Source organism: Dipteris shenzhenensis, chromosome 15 (assembly GCF_047967505.1).
Source record: "Dipteris shenzhenensis isolate YYH24624 ecotype China chromosome 15, Dip_SZ_1.0, whole genome shotgun sequence".
Taxonomy (NCBI): Eukaryota; Viridiplantae; Streptophyta; class Polypodiopsida; order Gleicheniales; family Dipteridaceae; genus Dipteris; species Dipteris shenzhenensis.
The window spans coordinates 1219813-1237751 of NC_141610.1; the positions used below are offsets into that span (position 1 = coordinate 1219813).

The 17939-nt window shown below is 43.4% G+C and overlaps 1 protein-coding gene across 1 annotated transcript; it reads left to right on the plus strand.

Moving 5' to 3' along the window:
• The first annotated feature begins 3488 nt into the window (after positions 1–3488).
• Positions 3489–8915, plus strand: LOC147893190 (uncharacterized). The gene is made up of 5 exons (XM_087385980.1): positions 3489–3834; positions 4098–4162; positions 4247–6550; positions 7166–7343; positions 7440–8915. The coding sequence occupies exons 1-5, from the start codon at positions 3678–3680 to the stop codon at positions 8255–8257; spliced, it is 3522 nt and encodes a 1173-aa protein (XP_087242106.1). The 5' UTR covers positions 3489–3677; the 3' UTR covers positions 8258–8915.
• The last annotated feature ends 9024 nt before the right edge of the window (positions 8916–17939 follow it).

A 17939-nucleotide genomic window follows, 5' to 3' on the forward strand; every position in this document is an offset into this window, starting at 1 on the left:
TCTTTGAAGGCGGTTTAGAAGGAGAGTAATCTATGTTTGTGCATCGGCGTACCAAGGTTGCAATTGGCTCAATGCCAACCTTCTATGCCCACTGCAGCATGAAGGAAATATCTACCCCAAACATTTATGCACATTGCTAAATCGTCCAATAATGCAGGTGTGTGAGCACCACCTGAGTAGATGGGCGAATCACTCCTACTACCAGACCTGAGCACGGCATCTCTAGGGAAAAACCAAGCTAGAGATGAGCATAATCCCTATAAGATTCTATCCCCTACGGACCCATCCATTTCAATTTTAAAATTTAGATGCCCTTCCATAAATCTAGACATATAAATTACACCAAGTTGCTATTTTACAAATCCCCTCATGTATATAAATGGCGTGTATGCCCGCTATTAAAAAATAAAGCCTCACTAAAATTTTATGTTACATGTTTATGAGTAACCCCCTGATATCTAAAATAAATGGGAGATGCGTACAAATTTGCATCATGAAACACACATGACATAAGAGACTGGAATTGTATAGTGCTCACACTAAAACTCAATCTTGCATGTTCACATATGGAAATATAACCTTAAAGCTTCATACCTGTATTGAAAACATCTAGGGATATAACCCAAAAATGGTAAAATTGATGGGCAATAAAGTATAAGTCTAGGATCCCAAAACTAGGGAACATAATGATAGATTAATATCCAAATCCATAGATCCATAATGCCATACATAGATTAGTATCCAACTCCATAGGACCATAAATCTAAAACCGCAAAACTGGGAAGCATCATGTAATATCCAAATCATTAGTGCCATGATGCCACACAAAGCAAAAGAAATGATGTTTTCCCATAACTATGGAGCATGTGTGAACAATTGAATTCACGTCCAAAGTGTCTATAGGCACACTAGACTCCACACACACACATCCAAAAAATGTTTTAAAAAAAGGTGCTCTAGGGATAAAGATATAACAAAACTTCCAACTAAATAATACACTGGCACTTGAAACCTCACTCCCACAATACTTGGCTAACTCTTGTCCCTAGAAGCAATTGTTACCCTAGAATCTTCCACTTGCTAATGGACGAACTATGCAACCACGATACCACAAACCTCATTGCTGGGATGCAGCCACACATTAGAAAGTTGAAGGAAAAAGCAATAGCTTATTGGAGTTTTGTTGTTTGAAGGCTTTCGGGGAGTCCAATCTCTGTCCAAACGGTTCGTTTTTCTTCATAGGGCTTAAAATCACCCTTTTGGTGGTGAAAAGCAAGCAATGGTAGTTTGTTTTTATCTATAGGTAGATTGTGTACCATCCCATGGGCAACCTAGAGTAAAATATTATCTATAGAAGTAGGGTAACTTGTTGATATATGGGTTGGAAACTATATGGAGGTTTTTGGACTGCTGCCCACAGCTTAAGGAGGACGTTTTGAACAGAAAGTTAATAATCACAAACAAGAATAAGGCTCCACAAATTGAATGATGGCCTATAGAGACTGAACACAAGCTGTGGGTGGCTCTCCAACATGGGCGATAGCCTATAGAAGCGCGAGGAGGGTAGTGACTTGTTGCTGAAAACATGTGAGTTTAAGATGTAGTTTTAAAAAAATATGCACGAATAGTGCATCGCATATATCTCTTGCTACATGCTGAATTTTGATGCAATGGTTGAATAAAAGTTATAGAGGACTCCAAGCTCTACATCTGCTTTTATTTTGCCTCAATTCAAGGTCGACATCGAAATATATCACCTCTACAAGAAGTGACAAAAATTAATATTTGTGTGGAGAAATAAACAATAGTAGGAGATGAGTGACCAACCCTTAAAAAACTTGCTCCCCTCTTGCATAGCTTAATGCGATAGATGAGTAGTCTCTCTCTCGTGCTGATGGAAGAGGAGAGTAAGACTCCGCGGTTGTGCGTAACATGTGTCTCCACCAGAAATTTGCATCCTTCGTTTTCATGTGTAGAACACTTGGTTTTCATGCTTGGCTATCCTAAAGAAGCACTCCATGTCATAATAGGAGTACTCCAAAAGCTTTGCCTCCAGACTACCATTGAAAGGTTCCAGTGTTAATTAATTGCTTTATCCCATCTTGCTTACAAATTTTAATACAATTCTCTCTCTCTCTCTCTCTCTCTCCACATTCTTGTTTCTTCTTTAAAGTTTGGGTTGATGTAAGGATTGGAAACAATTTGGCATAGAGTTGAGATCGTGTCAAATTGAAAAATGTGATAATTCGTGTGAAATTGAAAAATGTGATAGTTCGTGTCGGCTTTTATGTAGTGTGGTGGGAAACAATTTGCTGGGATCTAGTCAAATTGAAATTGGATATTTGAGCTTTTCCCTTGAAGGCAAAGCAACTAGATCCTAGGAAATAGGCCAAGGGCTCCCTTGAAGGTGAAACGGCAGGCAAGTTGCAAGCGTTTCATTGGAAAGGCATAATGATAATAATAAATAATAAAAATCTCATTTGGCGTTCAAAATACACAATATATCATGATTCAAATTACGTAGGATTGGCCTGTGTTTCAAATTCCTTAGGTCACAAACTTTTAATGTACGGCATTTCCAGCCAGCAAGTAATTACGTGACTTTAAAAAGGGGAAAAAGGACTTGTAAGATCCAGCCAGGAAGGAATTACTCGACTTTAAAAGGCCAAAAAGAAAATGAGCTTCCTTGCCTTGCCTTGCAAAAGTCCTTCGAACCTTACGGTTCACGAATCTCAAAATTCTTTAGAATCTGGAATGTGTCAGGCCTTTTTTCCCCGCCTTTTTATAAATTTCTACACGCTTTTCCATTGAAACGAAGGGCGTTTTGTCAACTCATCAGACAGAATTCAGAGCAGCGTCACAAGCTTTTTCCTTTCTTGTCTTTCCCAACGAAATAGAAAAACCCTTTCAAAGCTCAGCCAGTCAGTTTTAAATAGTCCACTCAGAGCTACATGGAATTGCAGGTTTTTTTTCGATATCAAAAATTAATAGCGATCTGAACAAAATATCAAAGGCGGCTATTATATTATATAGTTAATGATGTCAATAATAAGATTGTCGCCAGCAGAAGAACGTTATTATTTCGTAATCCAAAATACAACAGGTATTTCTGGAAAAAGAAGAAGAAGAAGGGAAAAAGCCAGGCAACGGCTCCGTGGAAACGTGGACCAGGGTTTGACTTAATTCAAGTGACTGGAGTGGCCGGTGCACCAGCCGGTAGCTCCCGGTGGGCAACCTGCCGACAGGTGGCAGAATGACGTGGAGAGTTGGCGATGCCGTACATCCGGTAGAGGAGTCTACGGCAAGATTGAAGCCTAGGTAGGTGATTAATGAGTGATTTGCAAAAGAGACGGTGGATTAACAGTTTTAACAATTCTGATTAATCACGATCAAACTATACCATTCATTTTTACGTCGTCTTGTCTGTGAGCTGCTCTGCACTCTGCCGACCTTCCCTTCCGCCATAGCCACGCTCTCTGTTTCAAAGCTCCAGCTTTCCGCCATAGCCAGCCTCTCTGCTCCATCGCAAGCCTCTCACCTCAAGCTCCAGTTGCTATTTCGCCTTTCCCCCTTCAGCTACATCCAGCCCCCGCCCTCTGAGCCCACGTTTCCACCAGTCCCCCGTCGCACTCTCCTACTCCTAGGCTTCCCCCTCCTCCCTGCATTGCTCCCCAATCATGTCCGATACCCCTGGAAAAGTCCTCTCCAGCCTCTCCCCCGCAGCTGACAAGCGCAACTCCTCCTCCAAGCTCGGCGGGTGTGCTGGCGTCTTCTACCAGCTCTTCGACCGCCTGCACGGGAAGAGACTGTTTCCTTACAAGCTGTTACCCGCAGGTGCTTCTCACATCTTTGTTTTCAACTACATTTGCGCAAAAAGTAGATACACGACTCGAATCTGTTTCTCGCCCTTGTGTGTGGTGTTCTGGCTCGTCAGCATCTTTCAAGGGGTACTGTTTTTCTCGACTCCTTCCTGGATTTTGCTCGCGCTACGTACTAGAATCTAGAATGTCTAGAGCTCGGTGGGTTTTATACCGAGAAAGTTAGCTTTCTCTGTCAATCAGACTGCAGACTCAACAAATCTTCTCTGTTGAATGCAGAACGACCAAAGCAAGTGTCGAAACATCATCAAGATGACAAACTACCAATGGCCAAGTTGCTCCTCGTAAGTGCCTGCCCCCTATCATGCTCCTTCCTCTCTCAAGCAGAGTGCTAGGTGCAGATCGTCAGCTGTTTTCCGATTTTGCAGATTGCTGATGAAAACAGAGCTGGCTTCCCAAGGAGTTGTCCCAACGAAGCTGAAGAAGCTTTTGCGAGAGACGATGGCCCTCAACAGAAACCAACCAAGCGGACGCCTGGTGTGGTGGCGAGGCTCATGGGTCTTGAAACCATGCCCTCTCCAGAGCCTTATCGACAGAGGAAAGAAAGTGAGGCGGACAGAAACGGAATGGGATCTCAGTCGAGCTTGGATCTATTGCTGGCAAGGTGCGACTCCATGGGAAACTCTGAGGAGTTCAGGTCTCCGTCCTTCAAGGGGAAACGCAACAAGGGAACCCTGGAGAAGTACCCAGGGAGACAGAGGGTGCCTAAAGACGCGGCCAGAGAGATGGCTAAGAATCAAGACGAACCAATTGCAAACTGTTCCGGGGAACTGATTGTCCACATTACAAATGCAGATGCCGGCTTGAAACCAACCTTCATCCCCAGGCTTCCTCCTCTCTCACCCCGTAAGGCTGATTCCACATTTCGATCGATTCTGTCTCCGTCTAAGACCCACAACAAGCTCATTTCTCCCATCAAGAGTCCCTTGGCTTCGAAAACTCGCTTGTTTGAAGCTGCTGCAAAGATCCTTGAGCCTAACATGCAAGTCAGTACCCGTGCTAGGAATTCAGGTATCCATTCCCAGGTTGCAAGGCCACCACTTTCGGGAGATGCGGATGGGGAAGAGAAAGGTTGTAAACGGACAGCCCCTGCTCCATCCAGTTTAGCCAGACATTGGGATGATCCTGCCCTGAATAAGGGAACGAGTGAAACTATTGCAAGTCAGAAAAAGCGGCGGGCTGATCAAGTTGTTTCTCCACGCTTGTACCCTACAGCTGTTCAAGCTTCTATCAACACGCAGGACGAGGTGTTGCAGATGGTAAAGCCTCTAGTGAGATCCAAAACTGAAAGAAAACCCGGCAACGCAGGCTACTCACGGCCCGACCTCCGTAACGGCCAAGAAATTACGTCAAGGCCGCAGGTAGCCAAGAGAAGAGGGGCGCCAGTGTCTTCAAGCAGCCAGAGGCGGAGTGGAAGTGTGGGGGAGGAAGTGCCTCCGATCACGTCCAAGCAACGACCAGCTCGCAGTTCAATTGTGAACGAAGCGAGATCCCCCGCGAATTGCAGCCATGATCTACCACCACAGCCAAAAGCTCGAACAGAAGATAAGGTGAAGCAAGAGCGGATAAACCAACCAGCTAGCTTGAAAAACCAAAGTTTGAAGCGAGCGGGAACCAAACAGGAAAGACAACCAAGGCCTCCTGAAGGAAACGTCGAAGCCGATGCACCAAATACTCCATATAGTTTAACAAAATCTGCCATTTCCACTGTCAGTAGCAACAGTGGCATTAATGGCACTCGATACTTCGGCTCTCGCAAAGTAGGAATGGTAGTCTCAAACGATGAGGGGAGCAAGATGAAAACAGTACAGAGAAAAGAAAATTCCTCACCGATGAGGTCTTCGACAAGGAAAAGGGCAACCTCAACCGGTATCAGGACATCCACAGAAGACTCAAAGTCTGTTAAAGGAAATTGGGAATCCTCTAAGCGTAATGGCATTGCCTTATCTGAGACTCCTTCAACTTCAGCGTCTCAGAACTTGCAAAGTACACAAACCTCAGATGAATCCTCAATGTCTATAGATGAAGATAGCTCCTCTAATGAAGTTAAACTCCACATTTGGGAAGTATCGATCAGTCAGAGTGAAAGGGACAGCATGGAGACTCCTAGTTCACTCCAATGCACTGATGATTCTGTGTTAAATTCTAATACTCTTACTGAAACTAGCATGGAAATTAAGTCAAAAGGCCGTGAACGAGTGAGAGCCCGGTGGGAAACTGTCGATAGCAGCTCCATAGGGGCACAAAATTCTGAAGTGAGTGTGAGGAGTTCCAATGTGTTCACTGCAGTAAACTCTGTTCAAAGCAGCAGTGAATCTTCCTCGGGGGATCTTCGTGACAGTGCTTCATCTCATGTTCCTTATCCAAATGTTGGCAGTGGAAGAACAGAATCTGTTTCGTATTCCGGAAAAACCACTGCAGCCATTCTTCAGGAGTTGTTGATAGCTTTAAATTCATCCAGGTCACCATTTGCAATTCAGGAGAAGCCGGAAGACAAGGGTAAAGATTCCAGGCTCACTGGTGGTGGTTCTACTTCAGACTCTATTGTTTACAGACAGATTGAAAGCACAACGGTGAGCAACATTGGCAGTTCTGACCAGGGAAGACCGCATGATAGTCCTGCTGCTGGTTCTACTGGCACTATAGGTAGCTTTCTAGGAGACCAGACAGAGGTGAGAATTTCACTGCTTTTCAGCTTTGGCTGTGTGTGTGTGAGAGAGGGGAGGAGAAAGAAGAGGAGGAGCAGCAGAAAGATATTTGTTTAATGAAATTCCCTTTACTTTATAAATATGCATGAGACCAACGGTAATACAACAAGAGGTGTGCCAGCTAAGATCTTAGTGCTTGTCGATGTGCTAAGAATGAAGGTCCCAAAAAGGGATCAAACACAATATATAGCTGCAAGAGGAACATGTAGCTTCCCAAAATATAATATTATCAAAGTAGTATGTACTTCACGAAAGGAGGGTTATTTAACAAAAAAATAAATCAAAGGAGGATTCTTGACCTTCACGGACTATACTAGCTAGGAGTAGGCACTGATTTGAGGGCAGTTGAGATCTCCTGAAGTGGCAAAGCGTTCCATGCCTAGCAGAATCTCTCTGTTTTAAGGGCATACGCAATGTCTGTTGTTATCTGTCAGTAGGGGCATGTGGTCGCAGACTCTCCTTTACATGAGTCTGACGATTTCGTAGGCCAGTCGATCAGTCCTCTGTGCTGATGAGTGTTGATAAAGTCCAAGGTTTTTAATATCAGCATATTGCTCTCTTAACAATGATCTTTTGCAGATGCCAAGCGCTTACAATAAGTTCTCTGCTAAAAGAGAATCGTCTCTTGAGGAATGCGAGTCTGTCTCGGATTCACTGTGCACTGAGGAGTGTGGGCAGCCGAGCCCAATTTCCATCTTGGACTCTCCTTTTCAGGACGAAGCTTCCAATTCTTCAGACAGTTTTGAAAATATACAAGGTAGAGCGAGTAATATTCAGCATCTTCAAGTTACTTTTATTCTTCTTGGAATGATTTCAATTGACGCCAGAATATTGTGATTATGCTCTGTGCTAGGAATGAAGCTTCACGAGGCTCGTGGTAATGATGATTGCACGAGTACAACAACAGGAAGCCAAACAGGAGATGGTGATTCTGATGAAAGTAGGCACATTGTAGAATGTGACAAGCTTATGGACACGATTTCTCGAATGCATCATATAGATTCTCCTTTCATTGGGTTGGATGCAGAGTCCAAAATAATAGTTCCTTGTGAAAGAGAATATGTGGAGGAGAGAGTATGTCATGCCAAGCTCTCTGCTGAAGATCTCTATTCAGTTCAATTGCAACTGTCAGGTCCCATTATTGATCCAGCTCTCTTCAACCAGTTGAAAGAGCGGGTTCAACACTGGGGATGGGGAATCTGCTCTGCAAGCACCTGTCCCAAAGGCGATGACGAAGCGGGTAGCACCTGCAGGTTAGATACAGATATAAGTTTGATGAGCCACTATGAAGAGGCTGCTGTGCAAAACCGGAAGTTGATCTTTGATTGCATAGATGTGGCTTTGAATTTGAGCTTGGGGGCTGATGAGCAGAGTTTTTGGTTGTGGTCAAGACCCCTTCTCCATTCAACAGCTCCCACATATCTATTGCACAATGTGTATAGACGGATGGAGGATTGGGGGGCGATGGCTTGCTGCATGAATGTGGATGACATGGTAGAGAAAGAAATGAACACAGGCAGGGGAAGGTGGTGTGATTATGGCAGTGAGGTCGCAGAGATGGCACTGGAGATTGAGAGCAACATATTCAAGGGACTGATGCAAGAGCTGGTAGGGGACGTAAGCAGCTGCAAAGTGCCCATCAGGTCCTGTGTGGTGGAAATACTGCAGTAAGTTGATTAATTGATGAGGAGAAACTGCAGCTGGTGCAATGTAGATGAGGACAACTGAAAAATGGGTCCAAGAGATTCTTTGGGTCGAACGTGGGTTTAAAATGATTGACCAGCTTGAAACAGTCAGTACTCATAGCACATTTTTGGGCCAACGTCCCCCGTCGTTGATCGCCAAAAGAGAGAATGATCTGATTCGCGCCTGTCCGCAAGCTTTGAAGATTATTTTGCCCAGAGCAGACTTGAACGCTAGTCCTTACCGGATGAACGAGGCCCCTTGCCCGGAATGATTACTTCAAAGCTACATCACGCCACATTATTAGACCAGATAGCATGACGCATGTTGCCAAATCAAACAGAGGTGTACTTGGACACGATTGCATCTTTTGTCTCCCTGCGGTGCCCCCCATTTTGTAATTACTCGTTTATTTTCGAGTCAACGAACTTCGAAAAGCGTCTCATTTTTTGAACTGAAGTAATGGTTGCAGAACAACAACGACAGGGATCCAACCAAACCAGCTCCGAGACACACAACCAGATATCGTACCTTGTCTGCAAAGGCTGCCCTTACGCATCCCTTGTTTTCGTTTTTTGAGAGAACTGCCTGTGAGCAGGCAAAGTCTCTCAGGCTCTTACCATATCTCTTGAAACACGATCGCCTTACTTCCAATTCCCTTTTGAACTGGAATGCATAAATTTTGCACTTTCATATTATATGCCTCTCTTACTCTCTGTTTTATATACTTTGGGTTTGGGCACATCTAATATTGAGTTAACGATAGAATCTCGAGTTAGGTATTATGTATGTAACCTCTGGGTTAAGTTAAGGTAGAGTAAGAGCAAATGCTTATGCAAGAGTGAGATGTTAGGAGATCGAGTGAACTAAGGAAGAACTAAGGAAAGCTAAGTGAATGCAAATTAGTCTATCGATGGAAAATACTTATTCCGATATTAACTAGAGTCCTCTCAATAGGTTTCTTAATGATTGACCAGGTATAACAAATAGCTTGACCCGTCTATGACGGGCTAGAGACCCGCTCTGTTGGGTCTCAACTTGGGATCTTAAAAGGTCTTTGATTTCAAGTTTCAAGACTCCCTCCATTGCAAGCATTGCATCACTTGGCTTTATGCTCAATCTACTCAACTATTCAACTAGATGAGTGACCTTTTGAACACGTCTTTTCAAATGAGGTAGATGAAGTATTTAAAAAAGGAATATGTGAAAAGGGCTAGATCTTTTTGAACACTTTTTTTAAACCAATTTCAAACATTGAACCCAATGGTATTGAGGGGATGAGCCTCGACACACACACACGTCCCTCACTCTGTCTCTTCTCTCTCTCTCTCCTATTCTCTCTCTCCCTCCTCTCTCTCTCTCTCTCTATGTGTGTGTGTGTGTCTCTCTCCCTTCGTTCCCCCCCTCGCCCTCCCCATCTCTCTCTCTCTCTCTCTCTCTCTCTCTCTCTCTCTCTCTCTCTCTCTCTCTACCACCACCACACACATACCCCTCACTTTGCCTCTTGCCACTCTCTCTCTCTCTATGTCTCTCTTTCTCTCCCTCCTTCCTTGCCCTCCCCTCTCTTGCTCCCTCTCTCTTGTTCGTCCTTGCCCCCCTCCCCCCGCCCCCTCTCTCTCTCTCTCTCTCTCTCTCTCTCTCTCTCTCGTGCTCCCCATCTCTGTCTCCTCTCTCTCTCTCTCTCCCTATGTGTCTCTTTCTCCCTCGGTCCCTTCCCCCTCCTCCCTCTCTCTCTCTCTGTCTATGTCTCTTTCTCCCTCGGTCCCCTCCCCCCCTCCCTCTCTCTCTCTCTGTCTCTGTCTCTCTCTCTCTTTCTCTCTCTCTGACCTCTTCATATACCTAAACCCCATCTTTGCATCTCGGGACTATTGAGGACACAAAATAAAGATTCAAGCATAAATCATACATGGAAATAACAACCAATAGCTCATGTATGCAGAAAAAGTTATGAGTGCACATGACTCACCTTGCCCATATCCCTTCAGCAACAGTATGCATATAAGAAAAGGCAGATATATACTCAAACAAGGTGGTAATTATGTATTTTTAACACAAGGTGCTACGATGAGACATAAATTGGCATTCTTTTTGAAACTGGAAACAGTATCCCTAGCATTGTGGACACGCTCATCACTTCAAAATGGTAGGTTTTCTCTACCACCCTAGACCTATACACACGCAAATGAGGAGAGACCAACGATAGAACCATATGCGAAAGACCACACCACTTGTCTCTACACCCTTGGACCTCTACCCCTACTACAAAGGATGGCATTCTTTTCAAAAATAGAAACATTCTCTCCGTAGCCTTGTGGACATGCTCATCACTTCAAAATTGTAGTTTTTCTCTACCCCCTGGTCATTTAATGAAGTGGGACCAAGGACGATACCACTTTCCTCATTCAACTTGAATACAAGCATTTGGTAGGAGAGGAAGTGTGAGCATACCCAATGGAGCTATGTGTCCACACTAAATTCAAATACAAAATCATATCCATTCATTCATATGTATATGGAATTATCAACAAATAGCATCTCAATTTGACTAGGAAAGGATAACTAAAGCAAATAAGCTAGCGATGAAAGGAGAAGGTACAATAAACAAACTATAGGTCAAAACAAAGATGGGGGTTTACATCCCATTAACAAATGCTTGGCATAGTATAGCTGGGAATTGGGAGAAATATGAGACTTCATAGAGAGGGGGATCAAGTGGTGACACATGACCACATGGTGACACAAGATAGAGGATAGGGAGTAGATGTTGATGGACATGGTGTTTGAGACCATAGTTGGTGGTTCACTCTCGTTCTTATTTCTTTATCCTTTTTGAGTATATATTCTGTACTAGTGTACACAATGTTTTTGGACTACTCTACATGATAGGATTTTACTTTTTGTTGAATTTAAGGATTGCCCCAAAATTCTATCTCAAGATTAGGTATTATATGTTGCTTATTGATCCTTGGTTTCCTTCAAGGAATAACATAATTGGGAACCCAAAATCCGGCTTGGAATTTAGACACTCACACATAGAGTCTTTACATTTTTAGAAACTAGTATTGTGACAATTTACTATTGTAGCATGCTAATACTAGCATGTAGGGTGTATGGATTGATGGAAAGGGTATTTTTTAAATGACAAAAAGGGTCTTTGACTTTGGTGATGTGCATGGTTTGATGAGGATTTGTAAATACAATCTGTGGTCATGTTAACTATCAAATTGATAATCAAACTTTAAAAATGCTTCCGTTCCTCCAATTATTTGAACTCTACCACTTGTTCATCTCATCACCTCTTGTGAGTATGTATAATATTTATCATTCTCAAAGGTTCCTCCACCTTCATGTGTACTTATTCGACTTGTTGCTTTGGACAAATGACTACATCTCCTACATTCTTAGCTAATTCATGTGAGGAAAAAATACTGTTATAGGTTCTACTTTGATTTACAAAATTTCTTATGCTTTGACTTTATTTTGTAGCATGTGAAAAACTTTGCTAGAATGCTTTTGACATCTCTCCATTCACACAAACCTTTGCTCTAGAATTTGAAAGCCAAAGCTGTATATATTACACATAAATAGGATCAAGGCCAATGTATTCTATTGATTGGACTAGGAATTCCCAATCAAGCTTGTCATAGGCTTTATTAAAGTTCATTTTCAAGAAATGAATGTCTTGGTAGGTGACCTTATCCTGCTTGTGAAAGAACAGATTGAGCTCTCTTATGGACCCTAATCTACTCTATTGACAACACTAATCTAAGGTGGATGAATCCTAAGAGTGATCATGATCTATAACTCAAGTAAATTAGGTTCCAAGATAGATTAGCTTGGACTCATAAAGAGAATATTGAGATAGTGCAAAGTGCTTGATTGATGTTACTTCAAATGAACCTCCCTTTTATAGGTGAGGGTACTTACATCCATATGCTTGCTCACATGTGGGATATCTCCTCCATGCCATGTGGCAGCTTGCCCTTTACTCATACCTTTGCTCTACATGTGCTCATGGCACCACAACTCTCAACACCTCCCCTTGGTGCCATGATCCTTTGGCTACTGCAAGGTGGTCAGATGTGAGTTATAAGATCAAATCCTCCCCTAGGTGCTCACATGGCTACTCTCATGTGGTCAGGTTTGATTTACAAAATATAGGCAAGGTTGGCAAGGTTTTTGTTTCTCAATACATTCCATTGATGTCACCTTTTGGCTCATGGCTTGATGAGGATGTTGTGTAGTTGACTTGCTTGTTCTTCAATCTGCAATCTTCTTCCTTGTGTCCCAGCTTCTTGCAATGGTGACACTTTGGTTTGTTCTTCAATCTGTAGTCACTTTGATAGTGACCCATCCTTCCGCAATGGTAGCACTTCGTTGATGCTTTACTAAATAGTGCTTGTTCTTCATTATAGCTGTTGCATGTAGATGTTGATGTCGATGTCGATGCCTTCAACTCTCTTTCTTTTTCAAGAAGAGAGGATACGCATTCCTCAAACTTTGGATCTGGCAAATTCTTCAAAGTGGTTGTCAGTGCACTATACTCTGCAGGCATGCTTTTAAGGAGAATTGCAAGTGCATCTTTCTCCCCTACTTTTGCATTTATGCCTTCTAATTGGGTCATAATGCTTTTGATTTTGTTGACAAATTGTGCCATGGATTCATTGAAGCCCATGTGCATACCATAGAATTCAATCTTAAGATGGATTTCTTGGTTTTTGGCTTTTGCACCAAACACTGTGTTCAACTCATCCCATGCATCCTTGGCATGATCCTTGGAGTCTATATGATGAATTATGTTTGGACCCAAGTGCAATCCAATGAGTGATAGTGCTGCTTCGTCTTTTTCCTTCCATGCATCATTTTGTGTTGTGGGTATGTCTTCTTTTACAGTCTTCCAAAGCTTTTGATGCATCAAAAGATAACTCATTTGTGTAGACCAGGTATGAAATCCTTCCCTAGTGAATTTCTCAATAGTTGGGGTGCATATTGCCATTGCAAAGGTCTTACCGATTGACGATACTTTCAAATCTAGTAGTGTCTAATTGCATACATAAAATCTGAGTCAACAAGCACGTAGAGCTCAAAAAACTAGTTATTTTTCCTTTTTGGAGCGTGTGCAAATTCCTACTAGATTGCAAGTTACGCCTTGTCGAAGTTTTTGTATAGAAGAGAAGGCCTTTGCTAATGTGGCACAGGGATTCACAAGTACAATTCCATACTGTGCTTAGCAAGGGACTCTATGCTTAGGTGGCATTGTGATGACTTTTTAACCTAGCTTGGTTAACCCAAGGTTACACAAATTTTACCATGGTTCAATTAACACAGACAGTTGAACCTAACCACAGTTAAATTTGACCACCTTATCTGTCACGTGGCCTTTTTTAAGGAACCTTGGAGATTTGAAGGTTTGCTGTGCAGGGAAGGTCGACACGATCGGCTTCGACAGAGGGAGCTCGAGGATAACGAGTGGAGGATGCAGTTGCTCGTGAGAAGGAGATGTTGCTCGAAGATGATGCTGGAGCTCTAATGTGACCGAAGTTGCTGCAGGTCGGCTACTTGGAGACGGCCGCTGGGCCGAACTGCTACCTGCTGCTGCTACTACTTGTGATGCCAGAGAGCAGCTATCTGGCTACTCAGTCCACCACAGTTTTGCTCTCTCTATTGTCCGACTACACAACTTTTGAAAGGCATCTCATTGCTCGAGTTGACAAGCCTCATATTTCTAAGATACCATTCCGCTCTCTATTCACGGGGCACTTGGGTAGCTGGCACGCTGCTGGATGGAGTCCTGGGCTACGACTGCTTGCTATGAGGAGCTGCTACTGCTGGTGCGAGAAGTTGGAGTCGTATGTTGTAGTAGAATCGGTCATGCCTGTGTGTTGGCTTGCTGTACGCTTGTTGTGGCTTTGTTTGTTGAGCCAACCGTGTTTGCAGGTCCTTGTCATGCTATTGCTTGTGCGTGGCCAAACCTTGCTACTTGTTGTTGGTCATTCCATCTTGCTAAAGTCTGGTTGTGTAGTTTATTGCTTCTATTTATGTGTGCTTGCGCATAGGCTAGAAGGTAGAACTTAGATAGGATAGACTTTTGTCTAAAAATGCTCTTTCTCAAAGGAATATAAAGTAGCACTAGATCATGAGGAACGATCACTATCACTTTCTCTCACAGAGGAACTCAAACTCTCTCTCACAAACTCAATTAATCATGAACGGAATAACAAATGGAAAAGAGCGGAAATCTTTCAACGGCAGAATGAAAGAATGTAACACTGAAAGAGAACACTCAACCTCAATCTACAACTAATCTAGGACAACTAGACCGAAGCTTTGATACCATGTGAAAGAACATATTGAGCTCTCTTATGGACCCTAATCTACTCTATTGATAACACTCATTTAAGGTGGATGAATCCTAAGAGTGATCATGATCTATAACTCAAGTCAATTAGGTTCCAAGATAGATTAGCTTGGACTCATAAAGAGAATCTTGAGATAGTGCAAAGTGCTTGATTGATATTACTTCAAATGAACCTCCCTTTTATAGGTGAGGGTACTTACATCCATATGCTTGCTCACATGTGGGATATCTCCTCCATGCCATGTGGCAGCTTGCCCTTTACTCATACCTTTGCTCTACATGTGCTCATGGTACCACAACTCTCAACACTGCTCACATCCTCCCATAAGTTTATTATCACTTCTAGTAAATGTTTGCCTTATGAAGCCCTTTTGTTCTAGGCATTCTCAAGTAAATCCTTAGAGCTAGTGCCTTTGCAAAAAAACAGGAATTATAGGTTAGCATTGTTAGAGGTCTCTAGTTTATAAGGTTTACAAAATCATTTAATGGGCAACAAACTGTTGAGAGTTCACGCTCAACATCATGTGATCATGTGTGAATAACACCATCACGTGATCATATGTGCATAGCACTAACCTTATAGAGTGCTATCAAGGAAAGGGTTAGATCCCCTAACCCTAACCCTAAATGGGTTTGTATATATTCTATTTTTTCAACTAAATCTAGTGTACAGTTAGTCATTTATGGTGTTCTCTCTAGCTGTGCCCTCTCTCCTCATCTCCACTCTTCTCCTCTCCCCTCTTCATATTTTGTCATGGTATCAGAGCTCCCTTGCCTGCCTTTCGCTGAGGCATCAAGATCATTGTGAGAGAGATTGAGAGATCGAGAGAGATTGAGTGTTCTTTCACTTCCATTGAGTGATAGAGAAATTTCCATCCATCTGAGAGGAATTTTCGTCCATGAGAGATTTCCGTTAATCTCCTTCCATTTGATTCATTGTTTCATTGAGAGATTCATTGTTTGTGAGAGAGAGTGTGTTCCTCTTGTTCATCATTGAAAGACAGAATCCATTGTGAAAAAGAGAGAAAGTTTCTCTTCTTTGAGAGCCATTGAGTGAGAGAGACAGAGCCTCTTTTTCAGTTCAACATCAAAGCTTAAATGATTGCCTTGATTTAAGGAGCCACAAGATGGCTCGTTGTAGGAAATTGTGACCCACACAAATCTGCATAGCAATGGCAACGGCTAAGCATAGCTCTTTCATCTACATGGCTATGTAGCTCCAAAAGCTAGCCTCAACGAATAGCTCTAGGCTGTAGCAGATGACTCTCGGCCTAGTAGAACCAAACGAACTGCCTCCAAGCTCTCGGTCCAGTAGCCACCTCAGACCTAGAGCTTCGTCTTCCTCCACGATGAGACTACGAGCCACTACAACAAACCTCTCCAATGAGGCTCTACCTCAAGTGCATGACTGTGAGGCTTTGCCCATAGCATAGCGCAGGCCTCCCGTGGGCTATCTGACCCAAGCACAACTTCTATCGGCTGGACACCTTCAGCAACCACAGACTTCTACAGGCGTCCCTACTCTACGAGCCTTTGTGTGTTGCTGAGCAGCTGCTCCATAGCTGCAAGCCTCATAGCTAGCAGCAGCTGACTCAAAACGGCTTTACAACAAGCCTCAGCGACTAGCTCTAAATGTCACCAACCAACAACTCACCAATTGTTCAAACGCTTCCAATGCCCACCGGCCGACCAGCCCATCAACATCAAGCCTCCTACGCAGTCCATCACGAGCCTATGGTTCTCTTCGACATAGCCTTGAAGGCTCCAAACAAACCTGCCATCGCCAAAGCTCCACCAGACTGCGCCTCCAATGAGTAGATGCCTCCACAAACGATGCAACGAACCAAGCAGCTTCCATGACCCAGCACACACCCCTGCACCAATGCCTCTACAAATGGCTTGCGGCTCCAATGTGCCTCATAGCTCTCAGAGCCAGCCGACGGACCTCCAAGGTTCCACGCCTCCAATAACTCCTACAAGCGACACCCAGCAGCACCAACTCACTCATGGGCTACATACCAGCCTCCAACGGACTCCACGCACAGACGGAATCTTTGATAGATTTCGGTAGTGGCATAATCCGACACGTGGCAGATTTTGATCTCCTCGAAGGAGACACATGGAGGATAGCTTATCATCAGGTCAAGGCCACCACATGCTAAGTTTTGATCCAAAGATTGCCACGTGGCAACCTTATCATCCTCAATCTACCACGTCACCCATTTGACATGTGGTAGTTGACTGCCACATCAGCAACCTTATCGTGCCACGTCAGTAGCCTCTTGCACTTGCCACATCACCTTATCTGACACATCATCAGCCACATCATCAGTGACATGTCACCTACTACATCATCAGGGACATGTCATTAGTGCCACATCATCATTGCCATGTCATCTACTGACATCATCATCTATGCCACCTCAGCTGTCTAGTCAGCATTGATCTTTGCAAGCACACACAGTGCTTCATAGTCATTGCATGTGACCACTCCTGCCACCTCAACACAGGCTTCACTGGCACACCTCTTGCTAAGCACAGTGCCACATCATCACTGCATGTGACTCACAGTGACACATTATCATTGAGCACATTTGCACTCCTTTTGCCCCTCCACCTAGATCAAGTCATATCTTTTGATCCAGGAAGACTTTGAGGGGCTCCAAAAAGGAAAGTCGCTCGTTTTTTTGTGCTCTATGTGCTTGTCACATCACATGCACATTTCGGCACAAGTAACACTCACATTTGAGCGTCGCCAACAAGACCACTTCCTTCACACACATTTGTGTCTACATCGACGCATCTGACCCGGCACTAAAAAAGAACAAAAGAAAAGGAATTATTTGCTGTTCTTTCATCGATCGACGATTGGTATAGATCTAGATTAGAGTAGACCAGATCGCCATAGAGGGGATGCTTTGAATTTTCCCAAGTTGCCAATCTAAGCCATGCCCGATATTCCCGACCAGTACCTACTACTCAGAGTCAGTCCATACGCTCACATATGGTTTCACATCATTACATTACCTGAAGCTTTACGTTCATCAGTTCAGTGAGCAGACTTCAGAGAGTACAAAGGCATTGCAGAATGTTGCAGTGGGCAGATAGCATTTGATTTCACACACACATGCCACCATTGTAAAGCCTATTTGGCTATTTCACGGCATCGTGCACATCATTTCGGCCTTATAAAGCCTCTTGGCTATTCCCGGCATCATTGCCACAAGCCTTGTAATACAAATCAGATTTTATATATTGTAGTTCTATCTTCATCGACAGTATAGAGATTTCACTTGGCATAGTTAGTGTATT

What these genes read in the sequence shown, in the direction of transcription:
- LOC147893190 (XM_087385980.1), top strand. Translation starts at nt 3,678, where the DNA reads ATGTCCGATACCCCTGGAAAAGTCCTCTCCAGCCTCTCCCCCGCAGCT. An exon ending in CAATGGCCAAGTTGCTCCTC is followed by an intron (nt 4,163 to 4,246) that starts GTAAGTGCCTGC and finishes CCGATTTTGCAG; the next exon opens with ATTGCTGATGAAAACAGAGC. An exon ending in CAGTTTTGAAAATATACAAG is followed by an intron (nt 7,344 to 7,439) that starts GTAGAGCGAGTA and finishes GCTCTGTGCTAG; the next exon opens with GAATGAAGCTTCACGAGGCT.